This window comes from Schistocerca cancellata, chromosome 2 (assembly GCF_023864275.1).
Source record: "Schistocerca cancellata isolate TAMUIC-IGC-003103 chromosome 2, iqSchCanc2.1, whole genome shotgun sequence".
In the NCBI taxonomy this organism is placed as follows: Eukaryota; Metazoa; Arthropoda; class Insecta; order Orthoptera; family Acrididae; genus Schistocerca; species Schistocerca cancellata.
The window spans coordinates 83,207,421-83,225,947 of record NC_064627.1 but is presented as its reverse complement, the minus strand read 5'-3'; the positions used below and the strand labels follow the sequence as shown (position 1 = coordinate 83,225,947).

At 46.2% G+C, this 18,527-nt stretch overlaps 1 protein-coding gene across 2 annotated transcripts in view; it reads left to right on the top strand.

The window, feature by feature from the left end:
* Positions 1 to 18,527, top strand: part of LOC126161356 (general transcription factor IIF subunit 2) — an 82,579-nt gene that overhangs the window by 13,641 nt on the left and 50,411 nt on the right. For both annotated transcript variants that reach the window (XM_049917124.1, XM_049917125.1), the window contains exon 2: positions 3,626 to 3,711. In XM_049917124.1, coding sequence (XP_049773081.1) covers positions 3,626 to 3,711 — 86 coding nt within the window. The remainder of the gene's footprint in view (positions 1 to 3,625; positions 3,712 to 18,527) is intronic.

The following is an 18,527-nucleotide window of genomic DNA, read 5'->3' as shown; positions in this document are numbered from 1 at the left end:
GTCTTAGCAATAAAAGTCTTATCAAAATCCAGCATTGCTAACACCAGTGCCATCAGCGCGGATTCTTTGATATTGAGGAAAGCAGCATCTTGACACTCACCCCACTGAAATTTCACTGCTTTCTTCCTCAAAGCATTCAAGGGGGCTGCCCTTTGGGAAAATCCAGGAATGAACTTGCTAAAAAAACTGGGCTTACCTATAAATTTTGCTACGTGCTTCACATTACAAGACGTAGGAAATCATCTGACTATTTCACTATCTGTAGTGAGACCCTCTGCAGATACCATTTGTCCAAGGAACTGTATCAAGGGGCAACCAAACTTCACATGGTCAGGATTGCTCGAACACTATCTCAAAGTCTCAGAAATGATCTTCTATAGATACACTATAAAGTACTACATAATCTAAGTGATGATACAAGATCTCAAATTTAATCCCCTCAAAGACTCGATCCAGGAAGTTGTGACAATACTGCGGCACCTGTTGAAAGGCCAAATGAAACACGGTTAAATTAATGTAAGTTCCAATCTGTACTAGACTCAATCCAGGAAGTTGTGACAATACTGCAGCACCTGTTGAAAGGCCAAATGAAACACGGTTAAATTAATGTAAGTTACAATCTGTACTAGACTCGATCCAGGAAGTTGTGACAATACTGCAGCACCTGTTGAAAGGCCAAATGAAACACGGTTAAATTAATGTAAGTTCCAATCTGTACTAAATGCAGTTAATGCTTTAGACGTCTCTTCAAGGTATATTTGGTAGTATGCCTGATCTAAATCTAGAGTGCTGAAAACCTTAGCTCCCTTAAACCATGCGAAACAGGAGTGGAGATGGGATAATGGTACCAAATGCAAAATTATCTTCTTATTAAGTTCATGGTAGTCAACAACATGCTGAATTTCTCCTTGCGGCTTCGTAACCATGAATATAAGGGAAGAATAAGGCACAGAGGATGGTTGGATAACCTCCTGTAGGAACATCTTCTCTACTGTGAGCTTTAGCTGTTTCATGCGAGGAGGAGACAATCTATAAGGCGATCTCCGTGCAGGTACGTCATCACTTACCTCAGTTTTATGTTTCATCAAATGAGTAAGTGCCAATCTCCCATGAAACTGTTCTATCATTTTACACAACTATACCCCTGGCAGCAACTACCATTTCCTTCCCTGTACCTTCCCTTGGTGTTTTGCACCCTGATGTTGACAAAACTTTTTTTTTTTGTTGGGGGGGGGGGGGGGGGGGGGGTTGCCGAACTAAACTGAAAATACTAATCGGACAACTTGGGCATGAGGCTGACCTTGACAATGAAATCAGATCCTAGTACCAGGCTTGTTGTAAGATTATCCACAATCCTAACCAGTACTTTCCACGTGAAGTTATCAGTCCACAATTTTACCGTGACCGATCCTATAACTTCAACCTGTGATTTGTTAGCCACAGTATACCATCCTCCAGCAGATTTTATTGTTGGAAATTTAAAATGTGATTGGTTCTTTTCCATCCACCAGCTATCAGTGGCTGTAATGGCACTTCCAGAATCCAGTAATCCACAGATGGGGTCCTTGTAAACATACCAACACACAAATGGGAAGGTCCCCACCCTTGGTTCCAATATTCCAGCTATATGGTATTTGTTGTTAACTCTCCTCTGCCGCCACTTCCTTAATTGTCAGATCTCTATTCTGATCACAAAACCTCTATATGTGACCCCTCTTTCTGCATCGAAAATATTTAATCTGACTTCTATCACAATTATTTTGCCTTCTTCCAACTTCCTGGTTGCACCAGATCTGGAGATTAACCCGCCTTGTTTTGGCCTTATACATTATTCCCTGAACCTGACATGATAGCTCCCTCAACTGTTGACAATTGTGTGGTGCTTGACACAGTACCACTCACAACCTACCATCCAGTCTTAGTCCATGGCGTACCACTTGTTTTTCAGTATAGCTCAATCCCTGTGCCTGAACATTTCATTTTACTCTCCATATATAGTCATTTTTTAGGGTGTGTGCTCTCTACTGTAATGTACATACACCAACCCTTGGAGGGCAAGTAAGGATATAATCTCCACTACAGTTTGACTATGGAGTTAGCTAAATCCCTCCCCACGATCTACAGCCCTTTGTACATAAGATATGAAACCACACTCCACCTGTGATGCGATTAAAACTATTAATTCAGTATCTGGAATACCAGACAATCCAGCTTTCTCTTGCAAATCAACTGGCATATACAAAAACTTAACTACATTATCAATGTAACTATCACACATCATACCAATATCACTCATAAAATTCTGCAAAGGATGGGCCAGTTTACCAAGTACTATTGCCCCCCTTATTCCCACCAATCACTAACCCTGAATTCCATTGACCCTGCACTTCTCCGTCTTCCACACCATCACCATTACCCAACTCCACCCACTGCAAAAATTCAGTCAGGTCATCTTGCAATTGCTCCTACTGCCTCAGAATTCTCTCTGCTCTCCTAATTTTCCAAGAATTTTCCACCTGTTTTGGTAATGTTCTATCTTTGTTCTTAATCTCCGCTGCTGGCCAGTGATGGTTTACCGGTATGGAAAAGATCTCTAACTGCTTGCAAATTGGTGACTGTTTCTTTAATAGACAGTAGCGTCTCACCATTTCACTACCACAGAATGAAACAAACAGGTGCTTCCCCCAAATTCTTGAGTGTGCCAAGCGGCTCCTGCACCATACCTTCACCCTCGCTTCCTCGAATATGGACTTCATATTTTAGTTCCTCGGGCCTTGACAGGTGTTGGGTCTTGTACAGCTCATCTGCTCAGTCTGAAACAATTGCAAAATAATGAACAAATCAACAACAGTCCAGCCTCGGCTCCTACACACCTAAACCACACTCTGTACTAACAATTTCTGTCCTGATATTGTAGGACTGGAGGGCTGGATTATTAAATGTCGAGGTTAGAATGCAATCAATTTTTTTAATTTCTTGAAATGGGTTTCAACAATTAAAAATCAAGCTCAGCTGAATGTTCAACACCCATTGTCAGCTGTATGATAACAGGAAGCGAATGCCCTCTCGGTCCTGATGGAGCTCTGGATCGTGGCCGACCTCTCTAGAAGTTACCCTGCATGTTCAGGTGGTGAGACTTTGAACCCAGGCCAAACGTACAGGTGGCAGGTTCCCTGAAACTAAGACCACAATCACTATCTTAATCCTGGAAGTAACTAAGCGCAAACTTAGCAGAGGGCTTAACAGCTTAAGCTTCTAGTGAACAATTAAATGTTTTCATTGGCCCTTCTTAACTCTAAGGGGTATGGCCGATGCCTGAAACTGAACTTCTTAGGGCCATGATAAATATAAATATCACAGAACAAGAAAGGGCAGTAGGCAACTTTAGTACTAGGGCAAGGTGGCTGATGACCTTGTGTTAATTGCGCATTCTATTTTACATGGATTTGTATATATAGACTCTCTCTCTCTCTCTCTCTCTCTCTCTCTCTCTCTCTCTCTCTCTGTGTGTGTGTGTGTGTGTGTGTGTGTGTGTGTGTGTGTGTGTGTTTCATTACACAAGAAATCAATTGCAGATATTTGTGTGCATATGCACATACTAATTTAATGTCCCTTGTGTTTACAGTACGAGTCAGCATGAGCACAGTCTCATCCCACTCTGATAAGGATCTGGACCTGTCAAATGCAAATAGAGCTGTATGGCTAGTCAAGGTGTGTATGTCTGCAGAAATGTTTGTTGGGGCTGGGTTTTAATTCTAGCATCAATGACTGAAATGGGGAAATACTGAAATTAAATAATATGTACACTCAGGAAATTTTGTCAGTGATATTGTGGAAATATCTCATCTAAAGAGCTTAGTTCTTTTGTCTTTCACATTTAATACCTTTCTAGTTTGTAGTATCATTTTACAGTTACACTTAAATAATGCCTGGAGCTGTTTTCTCCAAACTTGGTACTCCTATGACTTAGTACACAGGAAAAAGTAACTGGATGTAAGAACAACACTATATTCTTAAGAGTAATGCTGGGGAGTTGGCGCTTCTGGAATTTCTGGAGCTAATTTGACAAAACGTAGTGCACTTGTCGCCTTCTAACAGGAAAAGGGGATAAAATGTTGTAGTAAAAGGGGATAAAATGTTGTAGGAAAAGGGGATGAAATGCTGCGGAAGTACAAGTGTGGGTAGAAATTCCAGAATGTGACGACAGTGCATAGGGCTGGGATGCAAGTGGCAAGGCAGGTAGTGGAGATGGCTCACAAAAGTAGGAAAAAACCGCAGCTATTTGTGTCCTGTCTGCAGTATTTTGCATCACTAAACTAAGAGTTGAAAGTTCCAGTCACATTTAAGTCCGAGCTAAGTCCACACACACACACACACACACACACACACACACACACACACACACTGTTTCTTTAAAGTAATTTGTAGAAACAAGTAGGAATGAGTGAATTACAGTGACACTAAGCTGAAATTTGTAGTACAAAAACTGCAGAGATAGTATAAGATGAACTAAATCACAAATGCACAAGAAATGAATTGCTGGCATTGTGTGTATTTTACAGTGTCGTAAAAAATGCGTATCGGTGTCCACTGGAACATTGCAGTCCAATTGAATGAATGTTAGAGGTAAAAGATCAGAATGTGAACGTAAGGTATAATACTCTTTGAGGACTTAATTTCAATGGTCTGTGGGAGCAGGGTGTTGTAAATAAAGTTTCTACTGTATCATGTTCATTGGATTTATTCAAATATATCATAGTTGTTTATTTCAGACGTGGATGCACTACAACCAATGAAGTGAGTATAGCCAATCTCTCTCTGTACATTTGACGTGTCAAATACTCGATTGCCTCACTACTGATGGATAGTTTCCTTCATCAAGGCCCAATAATGGCGCAGCAGTGTGCTGGGACAGTGTAGTCAGCTGAGACAATGTAACTGTGTATTTAGTAGCTTTGAAGGAGGACATCATATGAAAGGTTTGCAATTATTTCGATGTTGTTTATGTGCCTGTTGACTACCCAAAGCCCAAAAGTTGAGCCCACTGCGGGTCTGGGGATTAGAATAGGCCCAAGGTATTCCTGCCTGTTGTAAGAGGTGACTAAAAGGAGTCTCACACCTTTTGGCCTTTATGATGACCCCCTGTAGGATTTGACTTCCGTTTTTCAAAATTTTCCCAAAGAGTGAGCCAACTGGGAAAGGGGGCCTTACATGGTTCATCGTGTCCATCATGCATTGAGATCTTGAGCCCACTTTCTCGTCGTGGCATTGCAGTCCCGCTCATCCTCCATCACTTGAGCGAGGACACCTTCTTGGGTGCAATTTCCTCCACTTTCTATGCAGTGTTGTTTTCTGCACCGACGCGACCATGGAACTCTTTGCACCTCATATCCAGCACAGTAGCCAGACTGTTGAGGTGGGGCCACCATGTACGCTGTTGGTTGTAGCCCCCTGACTATACAGGGATTGCTCTGCTGATGCCTGCGCCATTAACTTCCCATGTATGCCAAGGAGTAGACGCCCGTCACCCTGGGGCATCGGGACTCCCGGCAATGGCCATCCTGCCAGGTGGCCTTTGCTGCGGTTGGGTTGAGCCCATGGGGAAGGCCCCTGGTGGGAGTGTGAGGCATCAGGGCAGATGACGCATGATGAAGCGTACCATGTCAACACATGCTGGTGATCAAAAGCCAGCAGTCTCTAAGCATTCCAAGTCTCAGTGCAATGCAAGGAAGTATGATCCTAAATCGTTCCCCTCCCTGGCCACACCATGGGAGGAACGCCAGGCTAAGGATGGCAGCGAACCTTATTTGCCCCGGTACCTTGTATGTATGAGAGTTGATGGGAAATCCTTTGTCTCTATGAAGCCTTAGTTTTTGTAGGGCATTTAGAGGACAAGTTTGGGGAAGATGGAGGGCTTGTCAAAAATGCTATGAGGGTCAGTATTGATAAAAACAGCACCCTCTGCCCAGTCATGTGCACTACTCGCTTGTGACAAGTTGGGGGATGTTTCCATTACAATCATGCCTCGTAAGAGCTTAAATATTGTCCAGGGTATTATATTCCACAGGGACCTTCTTTTGCAGTCTGACGACAAGTTGTGCGCCAGCTTAGAGCAATGAGGAGTTCATTTCATCTGGCGCGTCCATCGGGGTCCAAGGTATAATCAGGTTGCCACCGGTGCCTTCATCTTGGCCTTCGAGTGTGACACATTACCCAAGAAGGTCAAGGTGATAGTCTACTGCTGTGATGTCAAGCCATATATCCCTCCCACAATGTGGTGATTTAAGTTTTGGAAGTTCGGGCATATGTCTTCCCACTGTACTTCTAGCATCACATGTTGAGATTGTGGGCGTCCATCCCATCCCAATACTCCATGTGCCCTGTCTCCCATTCTTTCTCGACTGCGGAGAGCATTGTCCCCCTTGCTCACCAGACTGCAGGATTTTACTGCGAGAAAGGAAAATCGTGGAATACAAGACCTTGGACTGACTTACCTCCACTGAGGCCAGGAGGAAATTTGAGCACCTACATCCTATGGCTATGACCTATTCTTGTGTCGCTGCTACAAGAACAGATGCAGCCCCATCAGTTCCACAAGTTCCAGTCGGCTCTCAGAGCTGGAAGACTACACCTGCCCCCTTGATGGTGGGGACACTTCCCTCCCAGTTGCTCCCACACCACCTACCTCGGGAGCACTGTCTCCCCCTCCCCAATCATCGGGGACCTTCTCGCTAGGAAGGGGTCACTTGGGTAACTCCCTTCCCTGGTTTCTGCTAGTGGGAATGATGACACCTGCCAGTGGCTGAAATGGCCTAAAGCAGCAGGAATTGCGGCAGTTTTTTCCACCACCTGGCTGAGCTACGGCAGGTGTTAAGCTTTACACCTGCTTTCTGCATTGGCCTCCAGGAAACATGGGTCCCGGCAATGTGGACCCCTGCCCTTCATGGCTACAGGGGATATCGCAAGAGCCATAATGAATATAATAGAGTGTTAGGTGGAGTTTGCGTCTATGTCCTGGACTCGGTACGTAGTGAACCTGTGCCCCTTCAAACGCCTCTTGAAGCAGTGGCTGTCAGGATAAGAATGACACAGGAAATAACTGTCTGCAATGTATATCTTCCTCCAAATGGTGCAGTACCACTGAACGCATTGGCTGCACTGATTGATCAACTCCCTAAACCTTTGCTGCTTTAACGCTCAGAACCCCTTGTGGGGTGGCACCGTGCTTACTGGCTGAGGCAGAGATGTTGAAAATTTATTGTCACAACTCGATCTCTGCCTCTTAAGTACAGGTACCACCACAAATTTCAGAGTGGCACATGGCACATATTCGGCCATTGATCTCTTGGTTTGCAGTCCTGCCCTTCTCCCATCTATCCGCTGGAGCACGCCTGACAACCTGTGTGGTGGTGACCATTTCCCCATTTTCCTGTCACTGCTCCGGCATCAGGCCCATGGATGCCTGCCCAGATGGGCTTTAAACAACGCAGACTGAGACGCTTTCACCTCTGCTGTCACCATTGTATATCCCCCACATGGTAACATCAATGTGATGGTTGAGCAGGTAACTACAACGATCATTTCTGTGGCAGAAAACATGATCCCTTGTTCTTTAGGGTGCCCCCAGTGAAAGACAGTCCCTTGGTGATTGCTGGAAGTTGCAGAGGCAATTAAGGAGTGTTGGCGAGTTCTACAGCAGCATAAGCAGCACCCTTCCATGGAGCACCTCATAGCCTTTAAAGGGGTCCGTGCCCACGTTCACCAGCTCATCAAAAGACGGTAACAGGAGTGTTGGGAGAGATACGTCTCTACCATTGGGTGCCATACGTCACCTTCCCAAGTCTGGGCAAAGATCAAACGAGTTTTTGGGTATCAGACCCCAGCAGGTGTTCCCAGTGTTACCAGAAATGGCGTGTTATCTACTGACGCAAATGTGATTGCTGAGCCCTATGCTCACGCCTCTGCATCGGAGAATTGCCCCCTAGCCTTTTGCACTCGCAAATGGTGGGAGGGAAAGGAAAGTCCTCTCGTTGATTACACGCCTCAGTGAACCCTATAACGCCCCATTTACAAAGTGGGAGCTCCTCAGTGCCCCTGGCATGTTGCCCCGACACAGCTCCTGGACCAGATCGGTTCCACAGTCAGGTGATTAAACATATCTTGTCTGGCTACAAATGACATATCCTCGTGATCGTCAACCGGGTCTGGTGCAATGGCGTCTTTCCATTGCCCTGGCGGGTAGAGCACCGTCATACCAGTGCTCAAAACCGGCAAAAACCCATTTGATGTGGATAGCTATTTGCCCATCAGCCTCACCAACATTCTTTGTAAGCTGCTTGAACATATGATGTGTCGGTGGTTGGGCTGGGTCGTGGAGTCACTTGGCCTACTGGCTCCGTGCCAGGGCGGTTTTTGCCTGGGTTGTTCTACCACTGATACCGTATTTACCCGAAAATAAGTCGCACTTGAATCTAAGCCGCACCTGAAAAATGAGACTCGAAATCAAGGAAAAAAATTTTCCCCGAATCTGAGCCGCACCTGAAAAATGGGAAAATTTTTTTTCCCAAATCTAAGCCGCACCTGAAATTTGAGACTCGAAATTCAAGGGGGAGAAACGTTTTAGACCGCACTTCCAAACTGAAACATAGTTGGTCCATTGTAATATGAGACAATTTAGGTCGAATGAATGACGATACAGCTACAGTAGTTTGGTGCGTGTGGTAATCTTAGCAGTTAAGCTTTACCACGTATTCATTGCTATGTGTCAGGCGCTCCGTCTGTATTTATAATAGAGAGCCTTTTTCACATGCTTCATCTGGTTTGAATTGATTGCTTATTTTTCTTTGATCTGATAAGTGGCGTTCTCTTTGTTATAGGTGTTTCCGTCACTCTAAGCTCAAAATGCATTATTGTACTGTGCCATGCATTGTTTGTCGCATTCTGATAATGCGTGTTTACGGCCTGACGCCGCTTGCGGCGTGGCTTGCTTTTGTGCACGCTACCACCACTTACAATTAAAAAAAAAAGAGAGAGGAATCATCTCATTAGCGAAACAATGTCAAGAGACTGCTATTTGTTGTTACTTACACTGCCGCTTTCTTTGATAATGATCAACAAGAACCAAATAATAGACTGCATATGATAGATGTTCTGAACGAAAGTTTAGCGAAAATTTTTCTCCGTTTGAAAATTTGTGCAGACGCCACTTTAGTACATTACATTCTGCACAGAAATTAGTCATCTTAGGTTTAAAAATCTAGTCAGTTGCCGTGCTTCATTTCTGACTGTATCACTATTCAGCATAGGAATAATACGAATATAAACATGACATGATATGTATATTCTTCCACATTTGCTGTTGTCTCACCCTAGTTTTGTAGTTTATTAGGAAGACAGGATTTAAATGAGATAGCAGGAAACACTTAGGAATACATGGCAAAATGATTACATTCATATTATTCTTATGGTGAAGAGAATACTGCATGTGATTCACAATTCATAAAAGTTCCTATTAGCAACCATCTCATGTCACAGGTAGGAAAAAATTCAGAACGTAGAGTTGGACATATTGACAAACATTCCAAACAGTGTTGCCAGTCAGATTTTCATAGTACGTAGGCTGCTACATTCGAAGATGAACAATATGGAATTTGTATTTACTTCGTTGGATAATGTATGAAAATGCAGTGGTCGAAACTCGGGGCAGAGAAAAAATTTCGTCCTCCACCTTTTTTTAAAAAATTTGTTTACTGATGCAGAGGTTTCAGCACCAGTATTTATCTATGTGCCTGCAAAGCATGCCTGTGTAACGCTACATATATTCGACGGCAGAAGTTAGTTGTGGTGACACCTACCAACATTTTTCAGAACTTCCACTTACATTGCACTCGATTCTAAGCCGCAGGCAGTTTTTTGGATTACAAAAACCGGAAAAAAGTGCGGCTTAGATTCGAGTAAATACGGTAATCTTGTGCCCCTCGAGTCTGCCATCTGAACAGCCTTTTCCAGATGTCAGCACCTTGTTGCTGTCTTTTTTGATTTACGAAAACCGTATGACACCACCTGGCGACATCATATCCTTGCCACATTACATGAGTGGGGTCTCCTGAGGCCCACTCCCAATTTTTATCCAGAATTTCCTGTCACTTCTTACTTTTCGTGTTCAAGTTGGTGCCTCCCGTAGGTCAGTCCATATCCAGGAGAATGGGGTCCCACAGGGCTCTGTATTGAATGTATCTCTATTTTTAGTGGCCATTAACTGTCTAGCAGCAGCTGTAGGGCCATCCGTCTCACACTCTCTGTATGCAGATGAGTTCTGCATTTCGTACTGCTCCACCAGTACTGGTGTTGCTGAGTGGCGTCTACAGGGAGCCATCGGCAAGGCGCAGTCATGGGCTGTAGCCCATGGCTTCCCGTTTTCGGCCACAAAATCGTGTGTCATACACTTCAGTCGGCATCGTACCATTCATCCAGAACCAGAACTTTACCGTGTGATGATCCCCTCACTGCAAGGATATCTCAAATTTTCATTCGATGGTCTTCATTACCATATCATGAATTTTGTCAGTGGTTTCCTTTATGGTGACCTCAGTGGATGGCTGGAGCACACTTTATCATCACTACTTGTCTGATCACATTTAAATTCATTAATCCAAAAGTAAATGGCCTTTAACAATGGTGCAGAGTGTGCATGAATGTCAGCTGATTCTGTTTTGATTTACACAGTAGTCCAACTCTTCAAATGAAAACATTGAATTACAGTACGAAACAGTTTTCTCCATTTTCAATTGCTGACGTCACATTGACAGTTCAGGAGAGCTTCTTGCGAAGTTTGGAAGGTCGGAGGCAAGTTGCTGTTGGAGGTAAGGCTGTGAGGGCAGGTCATGAATCGTGCTTGGGTAGCTCAGATGGTAGAGCTCTTGTCCGCAAAAGGCAATGGTCCCGAGTTCGGGTCTTGGTCCAGCACACAGTTTTAATCTGCCAGGAAGTTTCAATGCACTGTATGGTGTGCATTGTTGAAATTAATTATACAATCTTTGGAATAAACAAGCTTACCAACCATGAAGGAGCAATAAAAATGTTCTATTCTTTCACAGAAATTTGCCACCCTTGAATGACAGTAAAAAGGTAAGCATTTTTATTCATTCTTCATTACTGGATGGACATTCTGTTATTAAAAGGGTGAATGAGCTTTCAGACCGTGATGCACAAATTTTAACACTAAAAGGCTTATGTACTACAAAAAGTCACATTTAATTACAAACTATGTAGGAAAGTTAATCCAACAGCAATAGAGAGTCTTTTAAACCTTGTCAGTGAACAAGAGCGGCAGGATGTTTATAGTGCCAGTAACATAGATTATAAATATAATGCTTTCTTTAACACATTTCTCATGCTCTTTGAGCATTGCTTTCCATTAGAACTTTCTAAATGGGGTACTAGCAGTAAAAGGCAGCCCGGGTGGCTGACTAGTGGGATGAGGATATCATGTAGAACAAAGTGGGAGTTAATCAGCATCATGTATCCTCTGTCGCATTTTGGCAAACTCTGGAAACCAGTAAATTTGCACTTCATCCTGTCCTATACGTGTTCAGTTTGTGAGAGATCTAGTGATCTTGCTGGCCAGGGCAGCTGTTGTACGTCGTGAAAAGCACGTTGCATCAGAGTGTGCCGTATGAGGATGTGCATTGTCCTGCTGAAAAAGTACATCACCTTCTTGTCGAAGACATGGCAGTAGTACAGGCATAATTTGAGCAATGCAGTTGGCACTAGATACCAAACCCTGCAAAAACACTAAATGTGACTGGGAGTTATAACTGGTAGTTCCATACACCTTGACGCTGACGCTCTACAAACGGGCCTTGGCCTGAGGTGTAGGAGTTTTGGCTTATTACAGCCTTTCCTCCTATTCCTTACGATGCGATGATGATGTGGCCTGGCTTTATGGTGTGTCCTCTCGTGGTCCGGTGTTGGTCCTAGCTATTAGCATGCAGGCAAGCTAGTGGTGGACTTTGGTGTTTTTGGTCTTCTGTGCCTCGCGCGAGACGTTGTGCAGTGCTGTCTGTACGTCTGCGGACAGCTTCCTCTCGCCGTCGCGAACCTCCTTCCTCCGTCCTCTAGGATGTAGTCCCAGTTGCATGGCGTGAAGATGGGGTTCATGTTGATTATGTTGAACTCGAGCAGAATTGCCCGGTGCCCGCCACGTAGCTCGTACGGCCTATGTGGGAGCGACGGCTTCCGTTCCCCTTCCACCTGGGCGAAGAGGTATGGGTTCTTTTGGGCATTGTAGCGCCCATCCCGTAACATGGTGGCTATCTTCTTTAGGACGTCCGGCATGTTCATGCTGTCCTGAAAAGGGATTACGTCTGTGCGTAGTTTCCCAGCCACTTCTTGTTTCCCCTGCTATTTTACCTCCCTGTCGGGAGTTGGGAAAGGGGAGGACGGTGCCACATCCATGGGCGTCTCCCCGGTTTCCTGTATTGCTACACGTTCCGGGGTGACGTCTGATTGAGTGGCCATGTCCTTCTGTGACAGTAAGTCCGTCTGCGCGGCGGTGTCCACCCCCACCGGGCGCACCGCAGGGGAAGTGGGCACGGGAGCAGGCACCTTCTTCTTGTTGAGAACTCGCAGCTCCTCACACAGCTGCTGGAGCTGACAATTGACTGCGACGAGTTCTTCCTTAAGCGTGGCCTGTTTGGCCACAAAGGCAGCTTGGAAGCTGGTCATGGTGTTGTCAGTGGCGTCTTCAGGTCGGTGCGTCTCACACCCCTCGCCAGAGCGGGGGGAGGGTGGGGCAGCCGTCATGGCATCTGATACCGCCACTGGGTGTGGTGCGGTGGGCTGACGGTGGAACTTCTTGAGGTTGACGCAGCTACGTGAGTTGGCGGCATGTGGACCGCTGCAGTTTGCACAGCTGCTGGCCACCCCACGTGGCGTGGTGCAACTGCAGGTGTCGTGTGCCACTGCGCACTTCAAGCACGTGACGGCGTTCTTGCAATGACTCGCAGTGTGCCCCAGTTCTGGCACCTGTAGCACTGCAAGTCCTTGTGTTGCCAGTGAGTGCACTTCGGCGTCAGCGGCGGTCGCTAATGCTCCCCATCGCATTGATGAAAAGCTCAAGTGTGGCTGCGAGCTGCTTTCCCTTGTGTCCAGCCATGGCGTTGGGCTAGTGGCGTTTGCGTGCGTGAGCGACAGTAACGAAGTGAGGTGGGTGTGCGTACGTGCGTGCGTGTGTGCTTCCTACACCTTGAAGCCTGGGGTGCCACCAGTGTGTTGTGGCCAAATGCACCCCAGAAAAGGCCACTCACAAGGTCTGTGTCGTACATGTGTATGTCACTCGCTCACATACACACAGAATCTGTACTCATCACTCTCCACTCAACTCTCACAATACCAGAGTAGCATGCTTGACGACGTGGCGGCAGTAGTATCCTGGCCAGTGACATATGTCATATTGACCTACTGCAAGCACATAGCCCCACTGCTCCTTGGCCACAAAGCAGATGCAGCATGTCTCCAGATTTCTTCCCTGGATGACTTTTGTTTAGCCACTGCTGTTTACACAACATGTCGATCGTGATGCACGTCTGTATTGTGCAGACGTCCAGGGTCTTCCTATGAGTGTGGGAATGTCCCACAGACCACTGCTGAAAGCAGCGACGCACCATCGATAGATAATGTCCAATATGCGCAGCAGTCTGTCCATACGTTCATCCTGATTCCCACAGGCCCACAGTGTGACCCAGTTCAAATGACTGAAATTGTCAACAGGAGTATGCGCTCGTCGGTAGGGCGCGATTGTATCCTAGAATGAAGTTGCTAACAATGTTCATTTCAAACTTCAGCACAGTTATTGCCTGCAGAGTAGATTCAGAGACTGCGCAGACAGGCCTCTTGAGTGCCATCTGGTTGCTAATGACCATGACAAATAAATCACTAGCACTACAACTCCAGAGTGTGCACATGGTATACACCGGTTCTACTGCACACACCCCTTGAGGACGTTGCAATTCCACCCCCCCCTCCCCTCCCCCCACCAGTGTATTATACAGGTGGTGGACAGAAATGTGGACAAACAAAATACACAACACATTACTATGTTTCAAAAGATGCAGAAAACCCATGGACATTCAAAAAAGCTTCCAGTCATGTTGGAATCCTGTATGGTTTTCAGTGAAATCTTATGCCATTATTCCTGCAAAATAATGGCAAGTTTAGGTAATAATGATGGATGAGGATAGAAATCGCGCATTCTTTTCTCCAAAGCAGACTATAAAGTCTCTGTAATATTGTGGTCTGGTGAGTGGTGGTCATCTTTGTATTGACGAACCAATCGTGGACAATGTGAGCTGTGTGAACAGGAGCCCTGTTGTATTGGAACACAGCATCACCAATGATGAACAAACATTGTGGCATGGGATGGACATAATCAGCCAAAATGGTCACTTAGTCATTGACAGTAATGTGACCTTGCAGAGTAACCATGGGGCCCTTGGAATAACATGCTATTATGGCCTTAATCATATTGGGACCCTTGCCATGTTTCACTTTTGAAAATGAACTTGACTGGAAGTTGGGAACAGTTTGAAACAAGACTTATCAGACCAAATGACTTCTTTCCATTGCTCTGTCCCCCCCTGGGTCCGGGGGTAAGAATTGGCCTGAGGTATTCCTGCCTGTCGTAAGAGGCAATTAAAAGGAGTTTCACACGTTTTGGCCTTTATATGATGGTCCCCTGTAGGGGTTAACCCCCATTCTTCAAAATTTTCCCGAAGAGTGAGCCAACTGGGGAAGGGGGCCTTAAATGGTGCATCGTGTCCATTGTGCATTGAGATCTTTAGCTCACTTTCTCATTGTCGCATTGCAGTCTCGCCCATTCTCCACCTCTTGGGTGAGGACACCATCCTGGGTGCATTTTCCACCATACACTATGTAATGTCACTTTCTGCGTCGACGTTGACCATGGACTTCTTTGCACCTGATATCCAGCACGGTAGTCAGTCCGTTGTGGTGGGGTGGCCATGTACCCTGTTGGTTGTAGCCCCCTGCCACACAGGGATTGCTCTGCTGATGCCTGCACTGTTAACTCCCATGTATGCCATGGAGTAGATGCCCATCCCCTGGGGCATTGGGATTCCCGGCAACGGCCATCCTGCCAGGTGGCCTTTGCTGTGGCTGGATGGTGCCCATGGGGAGAGCCCCTGGTCAGAGTGGGTGGCATCAGGGTGGATGACACGTGATGAAGCGTAGTCCATCATCTCTTGCTGGGGGTGAAACATCAGCAGTCTCTAAGTGTTGACGAGCTCAATTCAACGCACAGAAGCACGACCCCAAATAGTTCCCCTCCCTGGCCATACCAAGGGAGGAATGTCAGGCTGAGGATGGCAGTGGATCTTATTCGCCGCATTACCTTGTATGTTCGAGAGCTGATGGGGAATCTTTCGTGATGGTGAAGCCTCAGTTTTTTGTTGAGCATTTAGAGGACAAGTTTGGGGAGGTGGAGGGCTTGTCCAAAATGAGATCTGGGTCAGTCTTGATCAAAACAGCATCCTCTGCCAAGTCATGGGAGTTACTCGCTTGTGACAAGCTGGAGGATGTTTTTGTAACCATAACACCCCATAAAAACTTAAATATCAACGAGGGTATCATATTTCACAGGGAACTTCTTTTGCAGTCTGACGATGAGCTGTGTGCCAATTTAGAGTGGCGAGGTGTACATTTTGTCCAGCTTGTCAACCGGGGTCTGAGGGATAATCAGGTTGCCGCCGGTGTCTTCATCTTGGCCTCCGAGGGTGATACATTGCCTGAGAATGTGATGTAAAGCCCTTTATCCCACCCCCAGTGCGGTGCTTTAGATGCTGGAAGTTTGGCCATATGTCTTCCCGCTGTACTACCAGCATCACATGTCGAGATTGCGGATGCCCATCACATCCCAATGCTCCATGTGCCCCGCCTCGCATCTGTGTCAACTGCGGAGAGCACCATTCACCTTGCTTGCCAGACTGCAGGATTCTTGAGAAAGAAAGGAAAATCATGGAGTACAAGACCCTGGACCAACTGGCCTACACTGAGGTTAAGAGAAAATTTGAATGCTTTTATCCTGTGCGTTTTACATCGTCTTACGCTGCCGCTACAACAGTTCTGGCACCATCAGCTCCGCCAACCCCAGTCACCTCTCAGAGCTTGAAGGGATACTACAGGAACCATAGCAACTATAATCGAGTGTCAGGTGGAGTTTCCATTTATGTCCTAGATTCAGTCTGTAGTGTACCTGTGCCCCCTTCAAACCCCTCTTGAAGCTGTGGCTGTCAGAATGACGACGACTCGGGAAGTAACTGTCTGCAAAGTATATCTTCCTCCAGATGGTGCAGTACCCCTGAATGTATTAGCTGCACTGATTGGTCAACTGCCTAAACCTTTCCTACTTTTGGGAGATTTTAATGCCCATTACCCCTTGTGGGGCGGCACAGTGCTTAATGGTCGAGGCAGAGATGTCGAAACTTTATTATCTCAGTTCGACCTCTGCCTCTTAAATACTGGTTCGACCTCTGCCTCTTAAATACTGGGGCCACCTCACATTTCAGTGTGGCTCATAGTAGTTATTCAGCCATTGATTTACCAATTTGCAGCCCAGGACTTATCCCATCTATCCACTGGAGAGCATATGATGACCTGTATGGTAGTGACCACTTCCCATCTTCATGTCACTGTCCCCATATCAGGCCCACGGACTGGGAAACTTTCACCTCTGCTGTCACTGTTGAGTCTCCCCCATACAGTAACATAGGTGTGATCGTTGAGCAGGTGACTACAATAATTGTTTCTGTCACAGAAAATGTGATCCCTCGCTCTTGCAGGTGCCCGAGGCGTAAGGCAGTCCCTCGGTGGTCACTGGAAGTCGCTATAGCAATTAAGGAGTGTTGGTGAGCTCTGCAGCGGCATAAGTGGCACCCTCCCCTGGAGCATCTCATAGCTTTTAAATGGATCTGTGCCCGCGTTCGTCAACTTATCAAATGACCGAAACAGGAGTTTTGGGAGAGATACGTCTCGAGCATTGGGTGCCATACATCACCTTCCCAAGTCTGGGCAAAGATCAGATGTCTTTTTGGGTACCAGACACCAACAGGTGTTTCCAGTATTACCCATAAATGGTGTGTTATCTACCGCAGCAAACGTGATTGCCGAGCACTTTGCTTGAGCCTCTCTGTCGGAGAATTATTCCCCAGCCTTTCTCACTCTCAAATGGCGGCTGGAAGGGAACGTCCTCTCATTCACCACATGCCACAGTGAATCCTATAACGCCCCATTTACAGAGTGGGAGCCCCTCAGTGCCCTTGCACATTGCCAGCTCCTAGGGCAGATTGGATCCACAGCCAGATGATTAAACATCTCTTACCTGACTAAAAGCAATATTTTCTCATCATCTTCAATTGGATCTGGTGCGATGGCATCTTTCCATTGCAATGGGGGGAGAGCACCATTATTACAGTGCTCAAACCAGGTAAAAACCCGCTTGATGTGGATAGCTATTGGCCCACCAGCCTCACCAACGTTCTGTGTAAGAATGTATGGTATGACAGCTGTTGGGTTGGGTCCTGGAGTCACGTGGCCTACTGGTCCCGTGCCAGGGCGGCTTCCGCCAGGGTCGTTCTACCACTGATAATCTTGTGTCCTTTGAGTCTGCCACTTGAACAGCCTTTTCTAGATGCCAACACCTGGCTGCTGTCTTTTTTTACTTACATAAAGCATATGACATGACCTGGCGACACCATATCCTTGTCACATTGTGCGAGTGGTGTCTCCAGGGCCCGTTCCCAATTTTTATCCAAAATTTCCTGTCGCTTTGTACTTTCCATGTCCAAGTTGGTGCCTCCTATAGTTCCATCCATATTGAGGAGTATGGAGTCCCGCAGGGCTCTGTATTGAGCGTCTCTCTATTTTTAGTGGCCATTAACGGTCTAGCAGCAGATGTCGGGCCCTCTGTCTCACCTTCTCTGTACGCAGATGACTTCTGCATTTCACACTGCTCCACCAGCACTGGTGTTGCTGAGCTCTGAAGTGGTTTACACCGACGACTCGATGGCTGATGGCCGCGTTGGCTTTGTTTACGTTCACAGTGGCCATATTGAACAGCATTCCTTACCTGACGGCTGCAGTGTGTTCACTGCAGTGCTGGTGGCCATTTCTCATGCACTTTAGTATCTTCGTTCATGCCCTGGGAAGTCTCTTTTTTTATGTACTGACTCTTGAGCAGCCAGAAAACTATCGACCAGTGCTACCATCGTCATCCTTTGGTAGCATCCATCTATGCCCTGGAACGGTCCAGTCATTCAGTGGTGTTCGTCTGGACTCCTGGTCACGTTGGAATCCCAGGAAATGAACTTGTTGACAGGCTGGCCAAACAGGCTACATGCAAACCACTTCTGGAGATGGGCATCCCTGCAACTGATCTGCGTATGTTATTACGCCACAAGGTTTTTCAGCTTTGGGAGACGGAATGGTAAAATGTCCATACACACAACAAACTG